Source organism: Sardina pilchardus, chromosome 1, assembly GCF_963854185.1.
Source record: "Sardina pilchardus chromosome 1, fSarPil1.1, whole genome shotgun sequence".
NCBI classification, from domain to species: Eukaryota; Metazoa; Chordata; class Actinopteri; order Clupeiformes; family Clupeidae; genus Sardina; species Sardina pilchardus.
Genome location: NC_084994.1, coordinates 30613290 through 30636664, shown reverse-complemented (window position 1 = coordinate 30636664; position 23375 = coordinate 30613290). Strand labels below are relative to the sequence as shown.

The window sequence follows — 23375 nt, the reverse complement described above, 5'->3', positions numbered from 1 at the left end:
GCTTAAATAAAAGAGGTGTGAGAGTGAACCTGTTAGATTGAGAGAGAGAGATTGTGCAAACCAAAGAAGAGGGAAAGAAGAAGAGGGACAGACACTTGACTTTGGAGATTCCGTTGTGCATTTTTATACAGGTAAGTGCATTGTAAATGCAGTAACATGCATTTGTTTGTGTGTGAATGTGAGAGAGAGAGACACATATGTATTGGTGCACTGTATGTGTGATTGATAGAGCCAGTGTGTATGTGTGTGCTTAGTGGGTGTATGTGTATTTGTGTGTGTGTGTGTGTGTGTGTGTGTGTGTGTGTGTGTGTGTGTGTGTGTGTGTCTGTGTATGTGTAGCCTATATGTGTATGAGGGTGATTCTCACAAAACTATTAACTGAAAGATTTCTGACATAGAACTTCTCAAAAGACGTCTCTGAGCAAATTTCCTTTCAATACATTTGATTTATAGTGTAAAGATGTTGTAAATATTAGTCTAAATATTTGGCTTTTTATTAATACATATTTATTCATGTTTTTTCAAGACTAAGTCCTTCAGAAATTCTCATTGCCGCAATAGATCATTACATGATATATGACAGAAATATCATTCTTTATGCATTTTTTATAATGGATCATGAACATTAATACCAAGGTCTCATGAGTAGACATTTGTAGTCCAAGTGCATAAAGGCCGACGCCCATCGGACACGCACGCGGCGCGCCGCGACAATAAACAAATTAGAACTCCGTCGTTTTTAACGGAGCAAAGCCCACTAGAGACGTCTGCCGCGCAGCAGCCGCACAGGGATAGAAAACTATTCTAAAAGTTCACACATAAACGATAACGATAACGACCATGAAACATGAATTCATTGAGGATCACTTTCAGAGCGTTTTTGAGAATGATGAAAAGCTAACAGCCAATCAGAACCCATTATATTTTAGCCATCACATTCATTACAGTTTTTTCCAATCGTATACACACTAAAATTAAGGTTATCAAACAGTTAACAATACTTAACACTTAAAAAGCAAAACACCTGCGCAGAGCAGTACAACATTAAGCACAAATTCAGCTTCACACTTTTTGCAAAACATTACACACAGTGAATGTCAAAACATAAAACACATTTTAACACCTTAGACACAGATAAAGATTGTTAGGTACTTCCTTCTCATTACAAAGCCCTGGCTTGCCAATGGCCACACTAATGAACACATTGAATAATCACATCCACCAGGTGTGTAAGCACGCATGTGCAAAATTGAAAACGCAGCACTCAGGTGTGTTATGCCCGATCCTCGAGGGGCGTTCCCATTGATCTATAACTAACACTGGATAGACTATCCCATTGTTTTTGCCCCGTTATTCTTTATGTCGATCAGTGAGGATCAAGGCCCGAGGAGCGAGGGAGGATGTATAAAAGCCCAAATGAGAGGCACCCATAGCCTGTGATGTGGATGAACTCTAATGGCTTGATCCAGCTAGACGGAGAGATGATTAGAGTATTACGTATTGTTGTTACTTGTTTGTATTGTTGCTTTAGTTTTTCTTCAGTGACTGTAAGTGTACAGTACTTTTTATTTGTGTACAATTTTTTATTTTTCTACACTTTACAGTAGTAAGAACTATAATTTTGCCATTTTCTGTTGATTGACTTGTCACTGTAACTGAACATATGGTACAGTGAAAGAAAGAAATATTGTCTGCAGCATCAGTTTTGTGCATTACTTGATGAGGGTTCATCAAAATATTTTTGTCATCTAAATGATCCTAATGCTCTCAAACAATATGTCTGAATAAGATCCATATATTGGAGGAGGGTTTTTACAGATGTGTTTTGAATTTATTGTGTTGGTGTGTATAAGATAGCGACAGTGTGGAATCATTCGAAGAATGTGTTAGTGATATGAGAACAGTATAAGGTTTTATCAATGTGTTTATTGTTTTGACAGAAATATTTCATTTTGCTAGCAATCTGTTATGTTCTGCTGATTGGGTGTTGTGTTTGGTTAATTGTGTGATGTGTTTAGACAAAAAGAGCCCCGTTTTCAAAATTGTGTGTAAACGATTGGAAAAAACTGTAACACGAGGAGAGACTTTTCTTATCGTTGGCCAGTGTGGATGCTTTTATCGTTATGGTTATAGTTATCATTAAAGTTAGTTATCATTCTTGGTGTGAACGGCCCTTAACACACCAAATGACACCATAAAGCCATGATCACATAATTATGTTTTTGCTGTGTTGAGACTGAGAAGTTCCTGTGCGGTGGAATGAAGAGGATGGTCTTACACTTGCCTGCTGTTGGCTCGGGGCAAGACATTGTGTAATCCGTGGAATTCTGTAGACAGCAGTGATTCTCAGAGGGAGCGTTTAGAGGAAGGGAGGGGGTGATCCAGGAAACGTGTGACGACTCGTCAAGTGCTGCACCAGGCCCGTTTCAAGGAATTTGGGGGCTCTAGGCAAACTGGACTTAGAGGGTGCTCATGGGTCATGGGTCTGTCCAGGGTCCAGAAAGCTTCTGCAGCTGTAGTTCACACTGATGAGTCAGAAACAAATGAAATGACATTCCAGAATGCTTCAGCTAAACTTGTATCTAAACACATGAATGGGAGTGTGCATGTGGCCATGTCAGTAAAAGTTCTGAAGTGAGAGGTGCTTTGGGATCTGTTTGATGGCAGATTAGAAGCGCTATACAATTTTGTGTGCGTGTGTTTGTGTATGTGTCTGTGGCTTTAACATCTATATTCAGTAGGATGCTGTGCTTTATTGGAGTTCATTTCATCTATTAAGGCTTGTGAAGTTCTGAGAATTGTCATGCTAATTACTATTAATGGAGAGGTTGGGGTACAGGCTCAGAAAAGGGTGGCACACAAACATAGTGTGTAAAAAGTATGCTTATTTTCATGCTTGTTTTTAAGGGAAATATTCATATATTTATACAACTTGACATCTGAAGTAACAAATGCCTCTTAACATAATGAACATGGTAGATGCAATGCAACAAGGAGTTTTCCACATATTGGCGAGATGTGTATAGATAGAGCAACGTGCATGCATGGCATCACCATGTATACACTTGTTTTGATGATGGAAAAAACATGTAAAGCAATGATAGATTTGCCACTGATTTACCAGCAGGCATCAGAAACCTCCCCTGAACACAGATGTAACGCATGCATGGAGTGAAATAAACCCTCTTGTACCTACTGTATGACCCTGACATCATGACACTGTCATGATGATGACATCGTGTGACATCATCTGTCAAAATATGTTTAAAACATCTCCTTTAGGGGTTCTATGCATAACGCTACATCACCTTCTAAAACCTGACATGTGCATCATTAAGATGTATACTTTTGAGAACAGTCTTTAGCCGAGATTTGCAGTTATGTTGGGATACTTGTGTTTAGTAACTCTCTTGTCTGGTCTCAATTATTGTCATGACCTTGTCAAAGAAAACAAGTCGGTATTTTTATAATGATGGTTATCATTTTAATGTGAGTGTGTTTCTCCTTTGACAAGAGTGTGTGAATGCTATAGGTAGGAGTGTGTGTGTGTGTGTGTGATGCATCTGTGTGATATAATGTATCTGTGTGAATGCTATAGGTAGGAGTGTGTGTGATGCATCTGTGTGATATAATGTATCTGTGTGAATGCTATAAGTGGGAGTGTGTGATGCATCTGTGTGATATAATGTATCTGTGTGAATGCTATAGGTGGGAGTGTGTGTGATGCATCTGTGTGATATAATGTATCTGTGTGAATGCTATAGGTGGGAGTGTGTGATGCTGTGTGATATAATGTATCTGTGTGAATGCTATAGGTGGGAGTGTGTGATGCATCTGTGTGATTGCTATTGAGTTCTTCAAGCTACCACATGACCACTCATCAGCCTAATATTTGTATAATCACTTCCATATATTGTAAGTTACCCAGACATGGCGAAACAGCTAAAAACTGTAGAGCTGGTAAATAGCTTACAGGCCTATTGACAGTGTACATGGATGTTAGACATAGGGTGTAAATAGCATTGTTGATTAGACACACCCGGTGTAAACAGTAATGTTGATTATTTGCACCCGGGTGTAATTAGTATTGTTGATTATTTGCACCCGGGTGTAAATAGTATCGGAGTCTCTGGTGCAAATAGCTTTGGCCATTTAGCTGAGCTATTTACACCCTGTGACGTATACAACAAAAGAAATGGACCTAACATTTTTGACTATGGACACCTGGATGTAAATAGCAACAATGGCTATTTGCCCTTTGCATGAATAACAGTGTAACAGTGATCGCTATTCACAAATACCGGGTGCAAATAGCATCTGCCATTATAGACACCCCGGGTGTAAATGGTAATGTTCATAATTTGCACCATGGGTGCAAATAACATCTGCCTTCAAATAATCATACTCATTTCAGATACTGACAAGAGTTGTCCGGCCAGGATATTGTCATTTAAAAAAGTGCAGCTGATGTTGATGTTTACATGTTGTGTTTTGGCCTGATGCACCACCCTCCACCTATCTACTAATCACAAAGTCAGTAGTTTTCGGCATCCGCACTAGTTAGTATACACCGCTTTACAGTATTTTGAAAGATAATTTTGATTGCAATACCAGTTTTAACCAAAATCCTACATACGGTTCCTTTAACTATTGTTCATGTGCGTACAAAGTTGCAGACTTTTAAAAAGCATATGTGTAGGTGGTTGAATGACCTTTCCCTTAATACTCGAGGATATCATTGTTATTTGCTATAATTTGTTTATTGTTGCATTTTTGGGCTTAATACCATCACCTTGACCAATACAATATAAATTTGACCCCAACCTCTTACAGTAATTCAACCCAAATATGGACTCAGCATCCCAGAAATGCTTTGATAGCAAAACCATCAAAATTGAGACCCTGCAATTCCAGAGTTCTTGCGAGAGCCCAAATTGAAATGTATCTGCAAAAGACTCTGGCAATGACCAATGATGCACATTATTTCTACCGCTTGCATTTGCGGGACCAATCAAATCAGTGAATCTGATATAGTCGGGCCAGAGGCGAGCTGCTTCTCCTGACAACAGTGCTGCAACGTACGGAGCCCGAGAGGGCTCACGGCAATATATTTTGGGGAAGGACGAAAACGTGCGCTCACTTTGCAAAATCGAGCTCTCATTTTATTAAATCGTGCACTCGTTTAAGTAGAGCGTGCTCTTGTTTCATTACATCATGCGCCCGTTTTCCTTAAACGTGCACTCACAGTACTACATCGTGGTCTCGCTAATCTAAAATGTGCACTCGTTTTAGTTTTTCTTAAAATGGGCGCACGATTAGATAAAAACGTGAGCATGATTTGTATAAAACGTGCATTCGTTTTCATTAAATCATGCCCTCGTTTTAGAAAATCGAGCCCTCGAATTACAAAATCGAGCTCTCAATTAAAACAAATCGAGAGCTCGTTCTTTAAAAAAAACGTGCCCATGATTTATAGCTTATAACGTGCATAAGTTAGAACATGATGAGCACTATCCAATTTGCTGTTACAGTTGTGACAAGTAGGCCTTGGGTCAGTTTGAGGCATTGTGAAAAACATGGATCTACTAAGGATTTACGTGGGTTATGTACAGTATGTCACACAAAGAAATAGCCTACTGGCAACCTGGTTGTAAATGTTGCGAACAAGCGGTCTTCGCTGCCGTGGCTATGATGACTTAGGTCCCGTTATTGATTTTATTTTGGGCCAACTCCAAGGTCCCGGGAAGTTTCATATGTATCATTGGATGCACAAAAATGTCTAGAGAATGGCTTGCGGGTGAGAAGAGAGCTGTGCGCATCATTCTTAGTGAACACGACCCTTAAGGATTCCAGTGTCGCCGCCGGCGACGCCTGAGAAGAAGACAGGCTTCTCGGACCCAGTTTCGATGTAGCGCTAATAGTGAGTTTTTGTATGCGCAGAATGCGAACGCTCTGAAACACAGCTGGATGAGTGCCTTGTCTAGAAAGTCACCAGCGAATAAACCCTCGTCTTTAAGTTCGCCAAACATCTGGATGTAATCCTTAATGTCCTCTTTCCTCATTACATTCCACCAACTCTCTATTCTTTGATTTGCACTACTTCTCCCGGTAAAATTTGTAAATGCAGCTCTGAGCCACATCATGTTCCTGCTGAAGCCGTCTATGCACCCGTTAGCAGATTCCATATGGGCTCAATGTATCCTATGAGTCTATGTGCCATACGAAACTGGGTCCGAGAAGTAGCCTGTCTTCTTCTCGGGCGTCGCCGGCGGCGGCACTGGGATCCTTCAGGGTCGAGTTCACTAAGAATGATGCGCACAGCTCTTCTCTCACCCGCAAGACGTTCTACTTGCACTTACAACCATGCTGAGTTACTAAAGTTGCCAGTATTTCTTTGTGTGACATACCTAACCCATGGTAAACCCTATGTCTTTCACAATGCCTCAAACTGCCCCAAGGCCTACTTGTCACAACTGTAACAGCAAATTGGATAGTGCTCACCATGTTCTAACTTACACACATTATAAGCTATAAATCATGGGCACGTTTTTTAAAGAACGAGCTCTCGATTTGCTTTAATTGAGAGCTCGATTTAATAAAATGAGAGCACGATTTTGTAATTCATGTGCTCGATTTTATCAAACGAGGGCATGATTTAATGAAAACGAATGCACGTTTTATACAAATCATGCTCACGTTTTTATCTAATCGTGCGCCCATTTTAAGAAAAACTAAAACGAGTGCACATTTTAGATTAGCGAGACCACGATGTAGTACTGTGAGTGCACGTTTAAGGAAAACGGGCGCATGATGTAATGAAACGAGAGCACGCTCTACTTGAACGAGTGCACGATTTAATAAAATGAGAGCTCGATTTTGCAAAGTGAGCGCACGTTTTCGTCCTTCCCCAAAATATATTGCCGTGAGCCCTCTCGGGCTCCGTAGCAACGTGCCTATCTTTAATAACCTTTTTTGACGAGGACGATTAGAGATTCAAACAAAATAGCCCCACACAAACATAGCATTTCCAGCGATTTTGCAAAAATGACCAAAAAAGTGAATTCCATAACCTACCTTTAAATAAAATGCCTATAAACATCACAAAAATGTCTTCAGCAAATAAGTTCCAAACAGATGTGCTCAACAAGATGTATTGTATTGTATTGTATTGTATTGAACATATCACCAAAAGACAACACATAAGCAAACAAACCACCACAGAAAGCCATCAGCAGAATCAATAGTGGCAGGCCCCTCACTAGGAGGCAAAAAAGGCAAGACTCATTGCAACCGAATCGTAGTATTCTTCAAAGATCCCCCCTCAGTTAATTTTTCAATGGTTAGGGGATCGTTACTACAACCAAATGATAGCATACTCTGAAGGTTACCCTATTATAGCCTTATAGCTGCCCAGGAGCTACATAACAGTACTAATGATTTTGTCTATGTGGAGAGATCAAACTCCCACTAGACTTGTGTTGGTTTTTATAAGCTGTATTGTAATGTGCTTGTGAAAATAGTGTCAATCATTTCTTAAATTTATGAAAAGGTTTGAAAAAACTTGCATACCATCAGAGACTCACAAAACCAACACCCTGGTCCTTTCTAAAGAGCACCAAAATGGGTGTAGCCCAATTCACAAATAAGTTAAATTAAGTTCAAATAAGTTATTTGTACCTTAAAAAAAATCATTTCAGTGGTTCATCAACTGGTAACAGGGTGAACGGCACTTCTGCATTCACTTCGCAGCCCTCTATCGGCTATAACCGCACTATGTAAGTTCACCAGATCAGGTGGTGTATCTGTAGTTTGGTGGAACGAGACATAATAAACTACAAATTTGACTTGCTTTGGTGTCGCAATACATCATACTTTCATAAAAACATACTCTACCTTGTCTGTGGACATTGTTATTTGTTGGATAAGCAAATAGCGTGCGTGCGACAGAGGAGAAGTGCTTTAGTGTTGCTTTAAATCAGAGCAGATGAGTCGGCATGTTCACAGTGCTACTGTATATTCAATGAATCTAATGTACTGTATTTCAAATAGAGACTTATCAATTTCCCCTGCGCCTAGCATTTTGGGGGTCCCAGAACTGTTTACTGTCATATAGCCTCCACAGGCTCATACTGTACAACTACAACAACAGGAGCATCTGTAGCCCAACCTCTTATGACCCTTCTGCTCATCACACTTCAGCATGTTAAAGGCATACTATGCAGGATTGGCGATTTCATCGCCGGTTTCGCTCGTTTTATGCTTGCATATTTCTCTGCAGAGCTTCCCCTACAGCTTTAGCGTGTATATTTTACAAAACTCCTCAATCGGTCAGTCTGCCGTGCCTTTTCATGAGACTTTACATGACACTTCCTGGAGTAGAGCATGGGTGCGTGCCCGAGGTCTCCTAAAGTTGCAAGTGTGGTTCTACCGCTACAGACCACTAGCGGCCAAAAAAACACTGCTCGACCGGTAATGACTCATTTAATCATCGGAACGAATTGATTAACTGAAAAACGTTGCATAGTATACTGTACCTTTAAGGCCACACAGCTGACTGCTTGTTACCATTATGTGCACTTACCACTATGTTCTCGTCATTATCCAACATGTTTAATGCATCTTGGAAGTAAAGAATAATCAATGTGCTGTTTGCTGCTCTGACTTTGGTTCAAAGATCAGCATACAGTAGATGTACATGGTGGGAAAAGATGATAAATCTTTCATTTCTTATTATCTTCAGAAAACATTCATGTGCAAAGCCCTGTTGGATGAAGGTAGATGACAGAGATGCTCCAAGATGTAGAGGTCTGTGTTGTGTTCCTGTGTTGACTCCGTGTCTAGTGTGTTTGTCAGCACCCCGCTGGCCTCTCCTCTCTGCAGCACTTCCCCCTTTGCCACAGCAGCACACGGCTATGAACAGAACAGCCCTACAGAGCACCTGCTGAGAGGCACAATGTCCACCTCCACTGAGCTCTCACAGATAATGTGTGTGTGGCTTTAGTACCTCCGCCAAGGAGGTTATGTTTTCACCGGAGTTTGTTTGTTTGTTTGTCTGTCTGTCTGTTTGTTTGCAAGATAACTCAACAAGTTATGGATGGATTTCAAATGGAATTTTCAGAGATGGTCAGAAATGACCCAAAGAAGAAACGATTACATTTTGGGAGTGATCCGTATCACTGCGTTACAGTATCAGTATCTGTTCGCTTGGTGGAGGTTTGCGCTCTCTGAGTGCTTTTCTAGTTAGTTTTACAATAAGCAGACAGTGATGTTTTTGTACTCTCAACACACACACACACACACACACACACACACACACACACACACACACACACACACACACACACACACAGTTAGATTGTGGTTCTATGACTCATTTTGTGCACACTGTGCATGTTGTCACGTAGCTCTGACAGCTATAGTTTCATGTCCCCTCTTCTACTCAAAGGTTTGAAGCTTTCAGTGCATTTTAATTATTCTACCCTCAGTTAATGTAATGCCGAATTGAATTGAACAGGTTGAACTTTGCATTATTTAAACTAAGCAGGCTATAGTTGCTCAGGAGTTACTCAATTGAAATGTCTATGTGAAGAGATCAAATTCCCAATAGACTTGTGTTGGTTTTTCTTGGCTGTTTGGCACACCCAGAAAAAAGGGAGGAGAGGGACCGTCACAGTTTCTGAAGCATTGGAATTATGCAAACTAGTTTCCACATATTGGCATAGAGCATCTTGCATGTATGGCATCATCTTATATACCCATACAGTGGCATATGGCATACACCCATGTTGATAATGTAAATATTAAAACATGTAAAGCAATGATAGATTTGCCACTGATTTACCAGCAAGCATTTATCATCACACAGACTATCATGTAAATCCTACGGTGGAAATGGAGGTAGTGGCGGAAGAGGTGGTGAAGGAGTTAAGTAGACCTCTGAAGTTCACCTACAAAAATGAGCCAATGCTGCCATCTTTGCCCATACAGTATAAGGAGATCCAGATGTTGATTGAAGCTACCAATGGGAAATTGGATTGCAAGTTAGCGCTGGGGTAGCAAAAATATGAGTTTGCCATCTTGAAGTACCAAAGATCACAGGAGCTACTTGAAGGCAGAGGACAAAAGTGTGTTGAGCAAAACGTCTGCCTTTCAGACTTATTCGTCCCCGCACCGTGAGAGTTTAAAGGGGGGTTCACATATTGTACTGTATGCGCATTACTGCGCTATGAAACCCATTATTGTCAAGAACTGGCCTGCCACAGAGCTGAACAAAGTGCAGCGCAAGTGCCATTTTGCCGCTTAGCTGCTCTTGCGCGTGCCACCGTCAAAATTGCACCATATTTGAACTTTTACCACAGCACACTGTAAATCATACAGTAGGTCTTGAGCACAGCGGCAACACAAATCTTTGGGACATTACCTCAACCAAGAGCAACCTAGCGCAGCGCGGCACATTCTGTGTACAATGTGAACCCCCCCTTAACAGGTGCAACAATTCAAAACCTCCATGTTGTTTTCCCATGGGAAACATTTTTAAAGATGCCAACTTTTCTGTAGGTGAACTTCAGAGGTCTGTGTTCATGTTCCTCTGTACTTCCTCTTTCTTGTCATTCCAGTGATTCCCCTACGTCTGTGAAGAGCTAAGACTTATGTTATTGGTGGAGAAGAAATGGACCCACAGATCTGATTGGTCTGCACAGCTAATAAAAGTGAGCACTTCATGAGGAACCTTTCATCAGACATATTTTGCTCACCAACTCTTCCTAGATACACAAATGCCATTATGCCTTCCTGTCTTTTGCTTTTTCTTTCTCTCTTTTCTGCCTTTAAATATTATGTTGATTGATTGATTGATTGGTTGATTATTGATTAGGATGGATCTCCCTCAAGAGGGTGAGGATGCTGTCAGTGGAAATCAGACGGCCAGAGCAGCATGTGCCGTGTCCAGCCACGAGTCCCTGAAGGATGAGGAGTCCGTTACTGATGGACATCAGGGGGTCAGCAAAGGACAAGTGCTACACAGTGCTGGGTGAGTACACCAAAGTCCACACTAACACACACAGAGACAATAAAATCTTTGATGATGGTCAACCAGACCACATACACACAGACCAGTGTCTCCAGTGCCCAGCTGTGTGTCTATGAAGAGTGACCAGTCCATGGGACAGCCTTTACATCTCAGCAGTGAATCGCCACAGCCTGATCCCAAGTGAGATATGATATAACATTTAATATGCAATAGGTTTCATATTTAGAGATGTTCACATCTGACATAAAACAGCCTTAGATTTCATCAGCACTACGGATCATTTGTTTAAGTGATGAAAAGAAGCACTGACCACATTGTGTTCCCATGCGTTTCTCTTGAAATAGAACACATGTTGAGTGTGTTCCAGGTAAAGTTTCTGCTGAAGACTTAAATGATTCAGAACCTCTGTACTGTAGCTATCAGGTCTACGAGTGTGTCATGTCTGATTCTGGCCCGCCTTACCCAACAAAATATCCATCAAACATCGACCCAAACTCGACCTGACCTGCAAATTGTCCACACAGGCAATCATTGAGTAGCCATGACGATGTTTCCTTATACAGCTGCTCATGTAACAAATATCCTACCAGCCCTTTTTAATTCATGGGATAATCCAACATGATCAATTTAGCCTCCTCTAATACAAAGGCTACAATTGCCACTGGAAGCTTCTGGACTTAAACAACAGTGCAACCTTTCATCCAGACTCTCTCTACCCTCCCTCACACACATACAGTCATGGTTGAAATTGTTGGCACCCATGCTAAAGTTGACTAAAAAGAGGGATTACAAAATCATCTTTTGGAAATTGATTTTAATGGCTTAAATATTCCGCCATTTTTGGGAATAAGCTCATTTTCCACCTCCCCTCGAGCAAAACAATCGATATTTACCTTTACCTTTAACAGTGCAACCTTTCATCCAGACTCTCTCTCACCCTCCCTCACACACAGTACAACACATGTGTATCCTTCATTTCTTAGCTCTCTTAGTGAACTTCAGCAACATATTAGCCAATATTATCTCCACTCTTCTGGCTGACCATCAGAAAAGTGTCAGTGGTGTTATCTGAATAAGAGCTACAAACACTTTGGAAAGACATTCATGAAATCAACCCAAAGTTGATTGGGCTGATGTTGGCTGCACACTATAATGCTTTATAATTGTAAACACAATTTAATTAGCCTACGAGCGTGTGAAAGATATATATATATAGCAAGCCAACAGAGAGTGTTTATCCAGTAAAATGTAGAATGGGTGGATCGCTTGTAGCAGAGACGGTTGGTATTTAAGGATCTTTGCTTGTAGCCTACTAAGACACAACAATTATATTTTCATGGTTTATAATAAATAATGTTAAATTACATGGTTTTATGATTTTCCACTAATATGCCACACAAATGCACATCACACAGTGCTGATGATGTACATATTTAATCCTAAACATGATTTGATTAACAGGTTGGATGATGTAAAGCAGCTAGCTGGGCAAGATGAACAAACAAACAAGATGATGCCTGGTAAGATAACATAGTTTTGTAAAGGGAAAAATGTTTGAATGTAACTATTTCAAATGAAAAAATGGTTCAAAACATTATTTGTAAATGTACTGTATGCTAATCCGTTAAAACCCACATGTTAGAAGTAAGAAGCTGTTCTAGACATTTCTGAAATCAGGGCTTGGGACTTAAAGGAATACAGTTCGGAATTTTGGACATAGGACCTCATTTCCAACTTATCTGGGGTGATAAAGGTTGGTAGAGACAGTTTTCAGTGCATTTCATCCCGTCCTTAACACTCAGAGGTCCGGGGGCCTTTCACACACTTTTAGGCAGTATGCTATACCTTGACATTTTGAAGTTTTTCATGTAACTAAAAACATCTATGCAAAAGTGGCACATGCACACTGCTTCTGATAACTTTCGATTGAGACTGTGCTACACGTACCGGTGACGTTATGTATGTTGTAGCCTGGCAGAGTGGAATTAGATGGAGAGGCAGGTAAATAAACTTGTATGATCATGAAACCAGCTTCCTCTGTAGCCTGGATAATATCAATCCGTTACTGTCATACAGGGAGCAAAGTATAGGCTATTGCAATGTGATGCAGGGTTTTATTTCTAACATTATTCTATCAGCACAGACATGTGCATCGATAGTCTGATGTTATAATTTATTTGTTTCGAGTGTTCTGAGGAGTGGGTTAAAGAGGAACTATGCAGGATTGGCGGTTTCGTTGTTCGTTTTCGCTCGTTTTATGCTTGCATTTTCTCTGCAGAGCTTCCCCGACAGCTTTAGCGTGTATATTTATACATGTATAGGCTATATTTAAATATATAAATTGCAAGCGTGGTTCTTCGTCTCAGACTTCCAGATGTAAACAAAGAGCGATTGTCTCCTGCAGAAAGTTGCATAGGGTCTCTTTAAGACTGTTAGTGGCAGGCTGGATGTTACCAGTGAATTGTGTTAGCTCAGCACCAGCTTAGCACCAGATGACCGCTGCAACTTAAAGGGATAATCCGGAGTGAAATGCACTTTAGATCAATTTTTCGGACTATTGGGAGTACATACGTTGAGTTGACACCAAAATCATGTCATTCGGATGTATTTTGAGAAAGTTCGAGTTCACCGTTTTTAGCCAAAACTCGTTAGCCTGGAAGTGACCGGGGCAGGTCCTTTCGCCACTACAAAACGCTATTTTTATACCTCTTCTACTGTTCCAAACAACACTACACTTACGTGGTAGTGAGTAGAGGGTCCCTAAAGCCAAACCGAAGTATCCCCACGTCTTTATGTGGTCGGATAGAGAGTCCAGAATGAATTTAATCGAGTCAGTACCTTCCGGAAATGTCGCGGCGGCAGCAGCGCAACGCTTCAACAACACTTTACTAACATTTCCGGAAAGGTACTGACTCGATTAAATTAATTCCCGGCTAATTTGGAAACGAGGTCCTATGTCCAAAATTCCGAACTATTCCTCTAATGTCTTGGTTATGGGTGCATGCTAATGTCCTGACTATGGGTGCAACACACTTTAACTTTCTTCAATATAATGCATTTGAGGATCTAATGAAGCTCTCAATAAGTTTGAGCATATTTTGTAGGGACAATTATGAAATCCCATGGAGTAAGCGGGTGGAGAAAACTGCTCTCTCTCTCTCTCTCTCTCTCTCTCTCTCTCTCTCTCAGTGGAAAACCAGCCATTTTCCCCAGGTCTGGCTGGTGGGAGTGGAGATATCAACATGAATGTTGCCGCTCACTCTGGAGGGATGGTGAACGCCCCGGCCTTTACTGGTTGTACCATCATTGGCAACATCACGGTTGCACCAGGGGCCATGCCACAGCAACGGACTGGTAATGAGCCATTATTAACCATTTCACATTCGAGATCAATAGCACATTAATAGCAACACACACACACACACACACACACACACACACACACACACACACACACAAAGTTTATGATTTACTGATTGTTTATTCACTACCATTCATATATCTTTTCTCGTGTGCCATGCCATTACTCCTCGATAGATAGCTAATAAAAAATAATTTGGTGATATTCAAGGCCGATTTCTTAATTTTATTGAGTCAGATTAATCGTGGTTTTAATCATAAACAATATTTACTTCTGCTTCATCCTTCTGTCCTAATGTGCAAGACACATTTTCCTTTCTTTTGGCCAATGCAATTCTCTTCCTGACATGCGTCCCTGTAGACTCACTATGCTGTTGCTATAGTCTGTGTAAGGGACCATGTGCATGTTTAGGTTGCACATTTGATAGAATTTTGTTTTTGGACATGCCTGTTAGTATTATAAGAAGTATTCATTATAAATGAATATGTACTAAGTGATTTGCTCACAATGCATACTTAAAATAATCTCCCAACTGTAACAATCAGAATGGGGAATGTTGCCAATTTGGCAACCTCACTAACCAAATCAGTCTCTCTTTTATGTCTCAAATTCACAATGTTAATCTGTTGTTTTATTCTATTTTTTCAAGAGCATGTTGCTGAACATACAGTCCAACCACAAAAAATGACAACACAGATTGAAGTAGAAAAGAAGAGAGAGACAAACAGACAACTCAAGCAACACCTTCAGTCCATCTTAAAAAAGAGGTGTTTCCTTGTACGTCAAGAGCTAGGCGATGAAAAACTGCAGGACATCTACACTGATCTTTGCGTTGTAGAAGGACGCTCTGGAGAGGTCAACAGTGCACATGAAGTGTCAACAATTCACTTGAAACAGATTGAGACAAGGACATTCGCTGGGACCAAGAACAAAGTCAAGTTGTCAAACATATTCTCTGACCATTTTTATGCAGATGAACCTGTCACAAAGGTCTTGACTATGGGAATAGCCGGAGTGGGGAAAAGTGTTGCTGTGCAAAAGTTTGTCTTGGACTGGGCAGAAGACATAGAGAATAAAAAAATAGAGTTGACTTTTGTTCTTCCATTTCGAGAGCTGAACTTGTACAAAGACGAGGTCCATAGCCTCTTTGACCTTCTCGTTAAATTTTACCCAGACCTTGAAGATTTGACAGAATCCACTGACTTAAAAGAGGCTACAGTTCTCTTTGTACTTGATGGTTTAGATGAAAGCAGACTCGAGCTAAACTTCAGCAAGCATATCTGTGATCCAAAAGAAAAAGCATCAGTTGCCATGTTAACAACAAGTCTAATAACTGGTAAACTGGTGCCTTCTGCACTCATCTGGGTAACAACGAGACCAGCTGCAGCCAACAAGGACCTGTGTGACCTTTTCGACTTGGTTACAGAGATCCAAGGTTTCAGTGAAAGCCACAGAGAGGAGTATTTTAAGAAGGTCATTCCAGAGAAAGCTGAACAAATTATAGCACATGTGAAATCAAAGAGAAGCCTCTACATAATGTGTCACATCCCAGTGTTCTGTCGGATCACAGCAGTGGTGCTTGGAGGAAAGGGAAAAGAGAAAAGAGTCTCTGACCAGGAAATGCCCAAAACGTTGACTGAAATGTATGCACAATTCAGTGTCTTTCAGATCACCAGAATGAAGAAATACCAAGAGATGAGCCCAGAGGAAAAAGGGGAGCTTCTTGTTAAACTTGGGAAACTAGCATTCAAACATCTGGATGAGGGCACCCTGATATTCTATGAGAAGGATCTCAAGGAATGTGAAATTGATGTAAATACAGGAGCATTGCAGGCTGGACTTTGTACACAGATCTTCAAAAAAGAAAGTGCTATAAGTGGAAAGAGCATATTCAGCTTTGTGCATCTGAGTGTACAGGAATTTCTGGCAGCTCTTTACTTGCTCCACACACATGCAATTGACAAAGCAAATCTCTTTATCAAGACCACTTGGGAGAAGACTAGATGGATGGTCAAGAACACAAGGTTCGACCTCTATAAGATGTCTTTGGAGAGGGCCTTACTAAGTAAAAATGGACGATTGGATCTTTGTGTGCGCTTCCTTCTTGGACTGGCTCCAATGTTGGAGCCTGAAGTCCGGTTCCCCCTGAATGATGTTCTGCCACATTTGGGTGTCAGACAACTGAGCATCAAGAAGACAGTTGAATACATCAAGAAAAAGATCAGCAAAAACATCCCACCAGAACGGATGATCAACCTTTTCCACTGTCTGAATGAACTTGGAGATGATTCACTGGTTAAGGAGATCAACAGGTAATCAACAAGATACTTTTTATTGATACTGTATCTATTTTAAGTGAAGTGCATAAGATGCTGATCTCATATTTGTCTGGGATGTTGAGATTGAGTTTGCTAATGTGGACCAAAAGCTATTGATAGAAAGCTAGAATTGATATTATTCACATTTAAAGCATTGTATAGTGAGAAAATAACTTGCTGACCCCCACTGATTTGAGATATATTCAGAAATGTTCAAATACCGGTATGCATCTCTTCTGTTACACAGATACATGAGCTCAGCAGGCGAGGAGAAGAAACTGACTCCAGCCCAGTGTTCAGCTCTGACTTATCTGCTGCTGATGTCCGCTGAAGAGCTGGAGGAGTTTGATCTGAAGAAATACCTGAGATCAGAGGAAGGGCTCCACAGAATGCTCCCTGTAGTCAATGTCTCCAGGAGGGTTTGGTGAGTGAATTTTTGTCTTACACTGATAACTTTGAACACTTCACAAATATTTTGACACACTGTGGGCCCTAATTTGAAGGAAAGACCAAGTCTAGCTAAAGCTGTTTTAATAACCAAAGAAAATCTATTTGCAAATACAGTATAACACCATATGCAAAACCCTAATAGCAAACACTGATGAGTCAGCATAATGCTCCCACATGTCATTTTATAGCTACTGTAGTTCATGCATGAGAACTTGGCCTTTAGATAGCCTGCTCTTTGATCACCATTTCAATCAGGGCCCTGGATGGTCTGAGAGGTGTTTTTTACAATGCATGTTTGGGGTCAGTGTGAAGGAGTTCAACATCCAGCTGCACATGTTGATGCCTAGTGAACCACATCTTATATCTGAGATCGGCCAGACTCAGGTGAAGTGCAGCCCATACGGCATCATCAGTTGAGCGGTTAGGGCAGAAGGAAGTGATGGAAGTTAGTGGTAGGTGGTAGCCATTGGGTGTTGATGTGTAAGGTCCTCTGGACATCAGCTGGGTCAAGACGGAGTACTTCATTGTCCAGACTGGGAGGGGCTTTCATTACCTCCACCAAGGAGGTTATGTTTTCATCGGGGTTTGTTTGATCGAGATCACGATCTGGATCCAGGAGGTGCTTGGCGGAGGTCTGCGCTCTCGGAGTGCTTTTCTAGTTGTTGTTGTTGTTGTTGTATTGTTCTTTTCCTCAGACTGGCTGAAGTAGGTGTTGTCTTGGTCCTGTAATCCATTTGTCCATCATGCTAGTCTTACAAGTAGGAAGTTGTATGAGAAAGCAGAAGTTACATAAATTACGTTACGGCACACTCCCCTAAAGACATCTAACGAGAAGCGTTCGCATTCAAATCAAAGTACACCTGGTTCACGGTGAGTTCTTAAAGGGACACTTCACCGATTAGCATTAAGCTTTGTATCTTTAGAAAACCAGTCATGTTTTTGAATGGTCGTGCATCATTCCCTCAGTTTGCCTTGAGATGGGAGATATACGGTAATGAGGTGTGAATGACTTCAGTCAATAGCCTAGGTGCACACAAGGCTCTTCCTGTACACTCATTTATTTCCGGTAGAAATTAAACTGTTGTAACGGCATCTTCTGTTACATTATGCTCGTTAAATCTTCCACTCTGACACTGAATATCTTGTTCAACTAATAATAACAATTTCAACACGTATAAATCTTTCTTTGTCGTAACGTGCTGATTCCCAGGTGCAGCATCCAACCGGGTCCGTGTAGACACTAATTGCATTACCAATAGCGGCAGGCTCAAACACACCTGGCTCCACCGGAAACAAACAAGTGTACAGAGAGCCTTTCCTGCATGTAGCCTATTATAGTGGGCATGGGGGCAGGCCATCACAGACAAAGGGGGAGAGATGTTGAGTTTGTTTCACATGCTTTGTTTTTGATCTTTACTGAAATGAAGATCGAATGCTGCATGAACCAAAAAAGCATAATTTTCCTACCAAAAATCAAGCATTTGTGCTAGTTCTGGCAGGCAGCGTAGTCAAGCCCGCTGTCAGCTGGCTGTTTCTTATTGGCTATGCCAAACCCAGCCCACATCAGCTGTTCCGCTAAGCTGATCGTTCCATTCACTTGCGTGTAGTTTCTCTCATAAGGGCGTCTTATTCTGCATCAGTCTGCCTTGCTTTCTCTGCTCGCTGCTTTGCAACCCACCTCCTCAACTTAAAATAATAACATACTGTTGTCATTGTTGCTTGCTCTGTTCGGGGGGAATAGAGTTACTCTCCCAGTTTAAACTGGGAGGGTAGTCCCCTGAGGATGCTGCTGTTCCCTGTCTAGGTAGCTCATGGAAAGACAGGGAACTTCCTCTAAGCCAAATACAAAATATAATTGGCTTTAAAGATACGTCTCTCTTGTGTGTCTTTGACCCAAGCGGTCCTGACAGAACCTTTAGAGTTTTCTTACTCCTACATTACCTGTATTTGTTAAACAGGCTAAATCAGTGTCACCTCTCGAAAGCAAGCTGTGAAATGATGGCATCAGTGCTGCAGAGGACACCTTCCCATCTGATAGAACTGGACATGAGTGACAATGACCTGCAGGATGAAGGAGTGGAGCTGCTCTGTGTGGGACTAAGAGAATCGCAATGCAAGCTGGAGACACTGAGGTCAGTCATCAGGAATGTAAAGTAATATATTAATTTGTCCCATTCTACATGAAGAAATTCCAGTGACATCTGAATATGATTGTGTGATGCTGAGACATGTAATTTTGCCTTGTAGGTCTATGCAGTTTTATGTGGGTTTAGATTGTTTTCAAAATAATTATGTTTTTTCTCGTTGTGTGATCACTCAGAAGGGTTGTGCTTTCTTGTCCATTGCCCTCAAATCAAATAATTTTGCCTGCATAGTCAAGTTTCTTACTATTATTTAAAGTATGTTTTTCTAAAGCTGTTAATGTTTTTTTTTCAGTCATCATTATGGAATGAATTGCTAGTGCATGCAACTTGTAATGCTTTTCCCTTCTCTAATAATGAGGAAGATGATATTTTGTTTCAGACTGTCTGGTTGTCAGATCTCCCAGAAGAGCTGTTCTTTCTTGTCCTCTGCCCTCAAATCAAACCCCTCTTTCCTCAAACAACTGGATCTGAGCTACAATCACCCAGGAGACTCAGGTGTCAGAGAGCTCACAGAGAGACTGGATGATCCCAATTGTAAACTAGAGACTTTCAGGTGAGTGCTGCTGGGTGTTTATCTGAGTTTGATGAGGTTCTAGTGGAGCTGGTCATCCATCTGTATCCTCTGTTGGAGACCGATATTCTCATGTTTCCACATGGTCTCCTCCCACGTATTAAACTGGGCATGTCATGGCCCTTTAACCCTATGAGCTCGATTGACGTTATTGCATGAAAGAGCAGAAGCGGAGCTTTCCAACGAGACTAGGCACTTGTCTGTACGATCAAGAATGAAAATAAAAAAATCATGAAATAAAATCAAAGTGTTTCATATTTACAGTCTATACTGCTCTGATGGACAGTGAGAAATTATTGTAATTTACACTTATTTTGATTTGATTTGATTTGATAACTTTATTTATACCCGGAGGTAGATTTGGTGTGCAGACAAGTGAGTTGGCACTTCATTAAGATATAACATGCAACATAATGGACATTAAAACACAACAGACCACAACTCACAACAGGACAGGCAATTAGGAACACAGACATTATGCAGGCAGGTCATTTAAATGTAAGGCCTGATGGGAGGAGCTGAAATTCTGTGTGTAGCGGGTGGGAGCTGTCTTCCAGGATGGAGCCTGCTATCCTCAGCAACTGTCTGGTGTAGAGAATATCAGGGCTACGTTGTGGCTCACCAATTAGCCTGCTAGACCACCTAACTATTTGGCCAAGGGAATTTTTGTTATTAAGAGACAAATTGCTAAACCAACACACCAGACAGAAGGACAGAATTGACTCAATGAAAGCACGGTAGAAAAGGGTCAGCAGGATTCGGTCTATGTGTAGGTAGGACAGTTTCCTAAGACAATACAGACGTTGATTCCTAAGACAACACAGACATTGCCTTTTTAAAAGCTGCTTCACAGTTAGCCTGAAATGTGAACTTGTTATCTATGATAGTGCCCAGGTATTTGTATTTGTCGACAATCTCCACTGTCTGACCTTTTATGTCTGTAGGCATCTGGACCTACATCTTATAGAAGTATTTGCCCATTTTACAACATATACAGTAGTCAATTCATTTATGTTGAGCTCTGTCATAATTCTGTGAAATGTATTGCAGATTTGTTGGCTGTAAACTCAGAGATAAATCGTGTGAGATTGTGGCTTCAGTTCTACAGTCATCAAACACCCTGATGGAGCTGGACCTGAGTCACAATAACCTGGGAAATTCTGGAGTTCAGCTCCTCTCTAAGGGACTGTCTAGTCCCCACTGTAAACTGCAGACATTAAGGTTGGTGTACTTTAAGGCCAGGCATTTTCTGATATTTTTTATTTGTTTATTTACTTCATCTTGGTTGTTGAGAAACAGAAACATTCCTTATAGGCTGATAGCAGTCAGCAAGATATGTATTGGGCAATACTGATATTAGGCCAGAAGATCGTTACATCCCCACATGTGACACAGGAGTGACACCTGGGGATCTGGTACTCTGAAGTCTGAATCCTGAGACTTGAGGAGTTACTGTGTCATTGTAAAATTCTCTCTCTCTCTCTCTCTCTTTCTCTCTCTCTCTCTCTCTCTCTCTCTCTCTGGTTTTATGTGTCTATCTGTCTCTCAGGCTCAGTAAGTGTGAAATCTCAGATGAAGGTTATGTTTGTCTGGCTTTCACTCTGATGTCAAACCCTGCCTGTGTGAAAGACCTGGATGTTAGCAACAATCGTCCTGGAGATTCAGCACAGAAGCTGTTATCTGCTACACTGGAAGATCCTCACCGCAAAGTTGAAGCAATTCAGTATGTGCTCTGTATCTGAACTTACAATCCTACTCCTGCTCATACTGTATGTTCTCAAGACAGAACAGTACATTTGATTGACAAATGCCCCTTGTAATATAATTAACATGTGTAAGTCTCTTTGGATAAGCTTCTGCTAAATAAATTAAAGTGTAAATCCATGTGGTGGCCTCATCCAGGGTCAGAAAGCAAACTGAGTTGTGAATGACTTCAATCAATGTACTGTGGGCATGGGGGCAGGCCACTGATAATCATCACAAACAAGGGGGAGAGATTTTGAGTTTGTTTCACATGCTTTGTTATTATTTTTACTGGAATGAAGATTGAATGCGAGCATCATTTTCCCTACCCAACCAATAGTTAGAAGCAAACATGGTGAGGCTGCCTTCAGTTGTTATGCTGCCCAATTATGTCATGAACTGCCTGACCATTGATATATATATATATATATATATATATATATATATATATATATATATATATCTACTGTATGTACCTGACCATATGACATGCTCCACCACTGTTACCAGTTTCAAATCAAATTTCAAAACTAAACTGTTTTCTGATGCTTTCTTTTAATTGGTCATACTTAGGGTTTTCCTATTTGATTTTGCATATTTATTAAATATTTAATAGTGAATGTTTTATCTATTATGTTTCTATGTTTTATTTATTTTATTTTGTGAAGTACATTGGGTGGCCTTGCTGTATGAAATGTGCTATATGAATAAATCTGCCTTGTCTTGGCTTGCCTTACCATCACCCTTATGTTTTTCTTACTCCTACATCACCTGTGTTCATTAAACAGGCTAAATCAGTGTCACCTCTCTAAAGTAAGCTGTGAAATGATGGCATCAGTGCTGCAGAGGACACCTTCCCATGTTAGAGAGCTGGACATGAGTGACAATGACCTGCAGGATGAAGGAGTGGAGCTGCTCTGTGTGGGACTAAGAGATCCACAATGCAAGCTGGAGAGACTGAGGTCAGTTACAAGGAACATGCAGTGTTATGTGGGTATACAGATGGTACGGGTTGAGAATGCTCCTTTCTTTCCCGCACATCGGGACTCCCGAAGCATCGGGACTTTAATTAAAAGTGCAACCGCAAGGGGGCAACATAAGACCGCCCTAATAAAATGAAGGTTCGGCTCATACCGGAAAACACGGAAAAACCCGAAGACACCGCGCTGGTGACAAGCAGAGAAAAGAGACATCACGCTCGGCATGTCAGATTGCAGTTTCAGAGTTTTCGAATGTTTTACAGCGTACCTCACAGCTGACTCTCTCACTCGACGTAGCCTATAACTCAGTCAGTCCAGCAGAGATGCCAGAGCAACGTTTTGGTCAATGGAGAGGGAGAGAAATGCTCCGCATATCCGTCTCATTTAATCCGTCTCATTTAATCATTAAAATGAAGGTGATGACTGGCGAAATTATAATCAAACGACGTTTCAATAAACCATTGTTGAAATTAATGAAAATGGTTTTAGAAGCCTTCAATTCAACCTGAAAGACTCGATAGGCAACCTTAGATTAATTCATTAATTCATTACGGTTACAAGACCGCATTTCCGTGAATAGGCTATTATTGTCAAGGCGAAGACGAAAGAGATGGACAAGATGGACATTTAGGCTACATTTATGCTAGGAATACTTAGAAATGTGTAGGCCTATAGGCTATTTTAAAACGGAGGCATGTTCATTTTAACCGGCGACGCTGGGTAGCTTACCCAGCACTTTATCACAGATTTTGTCCCCACCACTTTTGACAACTGAAAAT

At 40.9% G+C, this 23375-nt stretch overlaps 1 protein-coding gene across 1 annotated transcript in view; it reads left to right on the top strand.

Moving 5' to 3' along the window:
• The window catches only part of LOC134088012 (protein NLRC5-like), a 116538-nt gene continuing 93163 nt past the window's right edge, over positions 1 to 23375 (top strand). The window contains exons 1-12 of the mRNA XM_062541900.1: positions 1 to 131; positions 10617 to 10709; positions 10874 to 11029; positions 12491 to 12549; positions 14219 to 14383; positions 15040 to 16702; positions 16956 to 17132; positions 19117 to 19290; positions 19682 to 19855; positions 20924 to 21094; positions 21423 to 21596; positions 22405 to 22578. Of these exons, the coding sequence (XP_062397884.1) occupies positions 10875 to 11029; positions 12491 to 12549; positions 14219 to 14383; positions 15040 to 16702; positions 16956 to 17132; positions 19117 to 19290; positions 19682 to 19855; positions 20924 to 21094; positions 21423 to 21596; positions 22405 to 22578 (3086 nt within the window). The 5' untranslated portion in view covers positions 1 to 131; positions 10617 to 10709; position 10874. The remainder of the gene's footprint in view (positions 132 to 10616; positions 10710 to 10873; positions 11030 to 12490; positions 12550 to 14218; positions 14384 to 15039; positions 16703 to 16955; positions 17133 to 19116; positions 19291 to 19681; positions 19856 to 20923; positions 21095 to 21422; positions 21597 to 22404; positions 22579 to 23375) is intronic.